This window comes from Anoplopoma fimbria, chromosome 2 (assembly GCF_027596085.1).
Source record: "Anoplopoma fimbria isolate UVic2021 breed Golden Eagle Sablefish chromosome 2, Afim_UVic_2022, whole genome shotgun sequence".
NCBI classification, from domain to species: domain Eukaryota; kingdom Metazoa; phylum Chordata; class Actinopteri; order Perciformes; family Anoplopomatidae; genus Anoplopoma; species Anoplopoma fimbria.
The window spans coordinates 25,188,290-25,195,292 of NC_072450.1; the positions used below are offsets into that span (position 1 = coordinate 25,188,290).

At 41.2% G+C, this 7,003-nt stretch overlaps 1 protein-coding gene across 1 annotated transcript in view; it reads left to right on the plus strand.

Annotated features, from left to right (window-relative positions):
* cep89 (centrosomal protein 89) overlaps positions 1–3,668 on the plus strand; it is a 54,133-nt gene extending 50,465 nt beyond the window's left edge. The window contains exon 18 of the mRNA XM_054615213.1: positions 2,603–3,668. Coding sequence (XP_054471188.1) covers positions 2,603–2,852 — 250 coding nt within the window. The 3' untranslated portion in view covers positions 2,853–3,668. The remainder of the gene's footprint in view (positions 1–2,602) is intronic.
* The last annotated feature ends 3,335 nt before the right edge of the window (positions 3,669–7,003 follow it).

Genomic DNA, 7,003 nt, shown 5'->3' on the forward strand with positions numbered 1-7,003 from the left:
TGTGAAAAGTAAGTTGTTGATTCACGAAGCCAACAAGCATAAATATAATGAGAGGAACATCGGCAACATTGATGGAAAGTTTTTTGAGGTGATCATGAACTTTAAATATTCACAGAAAACACACACACAAAGAACACAAAGAGAGAGAGAAAGTCCAAGTTTAACCTTAATAGATATTCTGAACTCATGGTCCTTTAACTGGCTTTCCTCATCAGCAAATAGGGTTTGCCCAGTTGTCGTCATGTAACCTAAGTGTGGAACTTGCATGTCAGCGGGCGTAACAGCATCGACTGGGAAAGGGTAAAAGTCATCCAACAGAAGTCGGTGAACGGCCAGAGAGAGAGATCAAAGCTTGATCTTTTGCCAGGATTCAGTATTTTATTCAGTACTTTTATTCCAAATGAGTTTTGATTGATGATTTGTCGAATGGACACATTTCTGGACATTCACATAATTTTCCAGCATTACTGTCAAGGCTGCTGCTTATGTTCCTCTCTGTGTGGTCGGTTTTGAAAAGCATCAGCACTCTTATCAAGAATGTGGCAAAAGCTCAAACATCGAAACAGGGATTATGTGTTGTGGCCGGTATAGTATGGGTGAAGGCCTTGTACTCTGAACCTATAACAGCTGGTGGACATAGTATTTAGTCTATCATACCCAAACAGGATTAAGCTCAGAACAGTAGTATTTATTTATAATACGACTATGGCATCAAATTGTGTGACACAGAGTGTTCCATTTTAAGATGGAAAATGAAATGCTCCTGGTGTTAAGGCAGAATAACGAAGAGGTTTTGCTGGGGTCAAATTATGGTTAGGTATGGCTTACTCAGATAAAGTTGTGTAATGATTTTGACATGGGTCCGTTGAACAAAGCTTAAAGACACATTTAATGGGAACAGAACACAATTTATTTTCCCCCACCATTCGCAGACTTCATTTTGAGATTCATTTTAAAAACATGGTGAGGACACAAATGTCATCACATCTCTCATCGCGCTGATTATGCTGAGATTGCCTCATCCCTCTTAGAGTAGAAAAAAAAAAGGAGTTTTATAGCATCAGATGAGTTTGAATGTGTGACGCTTCCAAGTCAGAGCCTTTAACAATCATACCACTCTGACAGTTATTCCCATATGATCTGAATGCAGTGTAACACCCTCGCAGAGCCCAGTGATTGCCTCTCTATATAGGAACACTTATCCTTTTCCTGCTTTGTGCCAGTTCATCTGATAACTTAGAGATCCTTACTAACATGAGGCTGAATGTTGTGGCCAGTGGGATGTAAAACCAGGCACGCTCATTTTGAAAAGTTCTGATTGAAGAAGGTAATTTGGGCCACGATTTAATGTGTTTTTATGTCAGTGAGAGATGTATGAGGTTTCATCCAATACAACCCTCAAAGAGTTTGCTTTTACCGGCTTTGAATACTGCCAACCAAAGTGATTTAGCATGACAACTTAACCATAAGTGCACATCATGGACATAAGCATATACCCAAAACTCAGACTATCGGCTAGGCTAAATGTGTGTCTGTGGCGTAGTGGAGAGCAAGGTAGTTCTCCAATCAGAGGATCGGTGGTTCGATACCCGGCTTCAGCAGTCGATGTGTCCTTGGGCAAGACACTTAACCCCAAGTTGCTCCCGAAGGCTTGCCATCGGTTGGATGATGTTGTATGAATTAGTTAGAGTCTGATGGTGGCACCTTGCATGGTAGCCTGTCATCAGTGTGTGAATGGGTGAATGATATGTAATATACTACTGATTGTAAGTCGCTTTGGATAAAAGCGTCTGCTAAATGACTGTAATGTAATGTAAAATGTAATGTAATTAGCTGGTGTGTTGAGCCAAATGCTGTTTATCAAGCACATTTTGTTGATATATACCCCTGACAGCAGCACACAGACAGGTAGAGATAAAAAAAGAGGATCTCCTACCAACTCTTGGTAGAGCTAAATTGCATTAAGCGTTTGCAGTGCCTGCTCTAGGTAGAGTGCAATGGATAGACTGTTCAAAGGGTAGTTTCTGAGGGTAGTTTTAATCATACAATCGTAAAGATCTCCTTCAATCTCACTGCACACTCCCACATACTCCATTTTACTCATGCCCAAACTCTTCATTTTATATTCCCACCACTGTGAAATTTAACCAAAGCAACTACAGCCATGATCCTGCTCTATCACATTCTGATGTACGTTGCTGATATGAGCCTTTCTCTCATTTAAAAAATACAATGCTTCGGGCACTACTTAAGAAATGATTGGGAGAGGAGATGACGCATACAACTGTAATCCCAGGAGCCCAGTGTTTTTGGTTAAGGAGGAGTGAGGACTAGGCAGTCCTGCAGCCGCAGTGATGTATGAATGAGCTTCATAACCACAGCAATGACGCATGTCACCTTTATTTCAACCTAACAGCACCTTACATTTGGGTCTAGTTAAGTTTGTCATGCTACGAGTTATTAGTATTATTTTCTCTCTTTCGTATTTGTTAAAGTACATTTTCAGAACTTTCTTCTCTTTTTAAATGTCCTTTAAACCACCCTATCAGCTTACACTTGTCTAACTGACCTCATGTTTTATCTACTCTCTCTGCTCCTCCAGGGAAGTAGAGGAAGACTTGGAGGTGGTGTGGCAGGCAGCAACCAGGGAGAACCAACATATGCGAGAGACTCTTTTGGGCTCCATGCTCAATGTGGACCTCCACGGCAGCCCCTCTCCTGGCCGGCCTTCTCAGGCTCCAGATGAGGCCGCTGCAGCCATCCAGAGAAGGTCCATATTTAAATCGGACTCAGACCACCAAAACAACCCCTTGGACGAGAGGAATAAGCATGGGCTGGATTTCTATTGCTAAGATTCTTGAAGCCATAAACAATAGGTGTGTCCACTCATAATGGCAAGATAGACTGTGTAAATAACTACATTAGTTACAGTCCTGAACATGTCAATGCTAGATAATTTGCCAGGTTGACTTTGTTTCGCAGATAAAGTATGTACATTGAAGGGCAGCCAATAGTAGTCTGGGTAAGTTTCCTTAAAACTTTTTTTGTCCTGCAAAGAAACTTGGTTTGGACACAAGGATTGCAGTAAAACACATAAAACATTGGAGAAAAAACAGCATAATGAGACATGGTGTTTAACACAAACTAGTTTAGACAGCTTGGCCAAATATATAGCTGACATCAGGCTGGGCAGTCAGAAAGACTGCCAAGATGTAAAGAAGTTTTATAAAGATTTTTTTATCTATTATTGTATTTTCAAATTCGTCTCAGGGTTTTATAGACCAGGCCAACTAGTATAGTAGATTAACAGGTGCACCCAATAGTGGAGAAAGTTCTAGTATTTAGCTTGATTAAGGCTATTGTCCTTAAGAACATAGCCAATGTTGCCATCTGCTGGTCACATATGATGATGGTATTTTCATTGTCACGGTTGAAATGTAACATGGTACAGAACAGGCCGACATGGAAAGGCTACAGGTAACGTAGGATGTTTAAAATGATCTCAATGACAAGGATACTGTTGATGATATTTCAAAGCATATCCTGAAAAGGTGTTAAGATAAAACAAGTGTTTGTGCACAAAGCAATGCACATATAATAATACCTGCTTGGCTCTATTTTCACATTATTATGATAACAACCCTTTTTTCATCTATCAGATTATATTTTGGGGCATGGCTGATTTTTTTACCAAATTTGTAAACTGATTTTGACTTTCAAATAAATCTGCTTTAGAAACAATGAAAGTTACTCCAAGTGATACTTATTTTGATACTTTGCTTAAGAATAATTGTTTTTCCACTACAAAGTAGAGTAGTGAAACCAGTGGGCTGTCATTGTTGGGAGTACTGCCCATCAAATACAGACAGCTTTTGTGCCTCTCAGCCACGGTGTCATCAGAAATAACCATAATACATGTACTTTAATAAACAACAACAAAAAGTAACATCATAGTGACTGCTGACCATACATATACAGTACATATGAATGTGTACATGTAAGTATGTACGTTTCTGACCCCAACAAAAGCAATGTTATATTCAAGAGACTATCACACATTACAACAAAACATGCAAGAATTACTCTTAAATATCTTCTATCTATCTTAGAATTCAGCAGAATTGAGAAGGTTTTGACATTCATCTAACAACACAGATTCACACCATGTAAAACTTTTGATCAAATTTAAACCCTATGAAGTCTTATGGCATCTGCACAGCACCAGAAACCCAAGACTGAGAAGAATCCTTGCACGTACTTTATTAAGTCCTTCATCAGGTAAAATGTAATAAAAATTAAATTGAAGGAATTTGGTAAGGTTAAAGTCAGATATTACGGTAATGTCATCTGCATCCCCAGAAATCAAAACTTATCGGACCTACATCCATGAAAATATTCAGGAAACCCAGAATGAAAAATAAGGCCGCAACCCTCTCCTCTTCACATTAGAAAATGTTTGTTTGAAAGTCGTTAGATTACTCCAAGCAGTATGTGCATTAAAAAACTGCACTTTGTCTGGTATTCAAAATACCTTAAAACTGGAAAACTGGACTTAAGTTCATTGGCTGTGAAAGACTGCCTTTGTATAACTAAATAAATATGTAAATGCACACAAAATGCTAATGAAAACAACTTGGAAGCTAATAAAATATGAAAGCAAACATCCACATTCATCTCCGTCATGCTCTTCTATTGACCAGGGCCATCAGGTCAGTGGATGATGCAGTAAACATGTGACAGCACTACATCCTGCTCTCCAAACTCACCCAGCTCACTGTCCCATTCTCCACCTGTCACTGGATCACATACTTCCTGACAGACAGGAGACATCAGGTGAGGCACCTTGGACCATAAGCACTAGCACCCCCCCAAAGCTCTGGGCTCTCGCCTCTGCCCTACTCTATCTCCTCCGGTAACTGCACCTCAGGAGACCCGGCTGTTAAATTAATGAAATTTGCAGACGACACAGCAGACGTCGGCCTCGTCCGGGACGGTGAAGAGTCCAGATACAGACGGGAGGTTAATCAGCTGATTCTCTGGTGTGGTCAGAACAATCTGGAGCTGGATGTTTCAAGGATCCACCATCTCCCAGGACCTCGAGTGGACTTCCAAAATGGACACCATCAGGAAGAAAGGCCCTGCAGAGGACGTACTTCATGCACCAGCTCAGGAAGCTCCATCACTGTGTGGTTTGGATCAACCACCAAACAAGACAGGAACAGACTACGACGTACAGGTCAGGACTGCAGAGAAAATCTTTAGTGCCAGAAAGCCCTTTTTTCAAGACTTAGACACCTCCAGAGTCAGGGAACAGGCAGGAAACATCACTGCTAACTCTTGCTAACCCTGAACACAACCTGTTCTAGCTTCTCCCCTCTGGGTGGAGCTGCAGAACACTGTACACCAAAACAGCCAGACAAAACAGTTTCTTCCTGCAGGCCGTCACTCTGATGAACACTAACATTAGTCATACACTCAATAACCCTCTAACACAAACATATAGAAGGCTACCATTAAAGATTCGATTTTTAAAGTTTTTAATTCAGAATTTGTTTTTTTTAAATGTACATATATGGCCAATATAAATGATTCTGATTTGGACCTCTGCTGGTCACATAGCCAAGAAATGACACCAGGCTTTGGTGTCATTTTTACTTAGTGGCTACAATCAGAACTGCCCTCAAAACCATTACAAAAGAAACAGCTGTTGAACAATGAAAAATTACAGAACATCACTAACTTTGCAAAAATTACTTAATTGTATTAGCCATTTTCCAAAATAATCTTAAATCACCAAGAGCTGTATCAATATAATATTCTGTACCATCTGCCAGCAGAAAACCATGATTAAAGGAAGAGAGAGTATTTCCACATGGGGGAAACCAGAAGGCCAGTATCCCCATCTTACCCTGCGGCTCTAGAAGTCAGAGAGAACACATCTACCACTCGGTTGCATTCATGCATGCAGGACCTTTTTTTTTTAGCTCCCTAACCCCACAATTTGTTAGTGACCCATTGCTGCTCTGTGTGCAGCAATGGGTCACTAACAAATTGTGGAGCACAGAGAGCTCAGTTATACATGAACCCAGAAGTGTGGCCAGATTTATTGAGATATTGAGATTTGTCCAGTGTGTGAAGGGTGTACTTTTGATTTTTTCATGGCCATGCTCCCTTGGCGCACCTGTGGTGGAGTGGAGAGGGAACAAAATAATGAATTATTAAACATCATAGAGGGGTGTGTTAGAGGCTGTTAAAAATCATGGCCATCCTCTTTAAACACGACACAATTCCCATTTTGAAAAAGGGGGGCAGGAGGTTGTCCTCCAATACTGGTAGGTTGGTATGACACTTCTCAGCCTCCCTGAGGAAGCGTATTCCAGGCTGGTGGAAAGTAGGCTCCCACAGATCCTCGAACCTGAGACGCAGAAGGGGCCATGCTGATTCCGTCCTGGCCCTGGAGCAGTGGTCCAGCTCGCTATCCTTGCAGGATTATTAGAACGGTCATGGGCGTTTGCCCATCTAGCCTACATTTGTTTTGTGGTCTTTGATAAGGTACGAGACACTGTTCCCTGAAGAGTCTTGTGTAGGGGCTCTGTTGGAGAATGGTGACCAGAGCCATAACTACGAACCATCCAGTCTTTATATACCTTCAGTATTCACTGGGGGGGTTTGCAGTAAAGTGGGAATCGGTTCAGGCGAGAGTTAGCACCTCCAAGTCTGAGGTCTTGTTTCTCTTCCCGATAACGATGAAATGCTATCTTCTGGTTGGGAGTGAGTTTCTGCTTCAAGTGAAGGAGCTCAAGTATTTGGGGAATGTTGTGTTGTGTGTGTGTTGTGAAATAGATAATAAGAGTGACAGGTGGATTGGTGTGTGTGATTACCCTTTTGCACAACATTCACACCACCAAAAGCTTTGAATGAAGGTGCAGTTTTGACTCATTTATCCGATTGTTCTGGTGAAGATGGAGCATTCACAGTGCCGGAGGGCAAAGCGTGGTCTTTG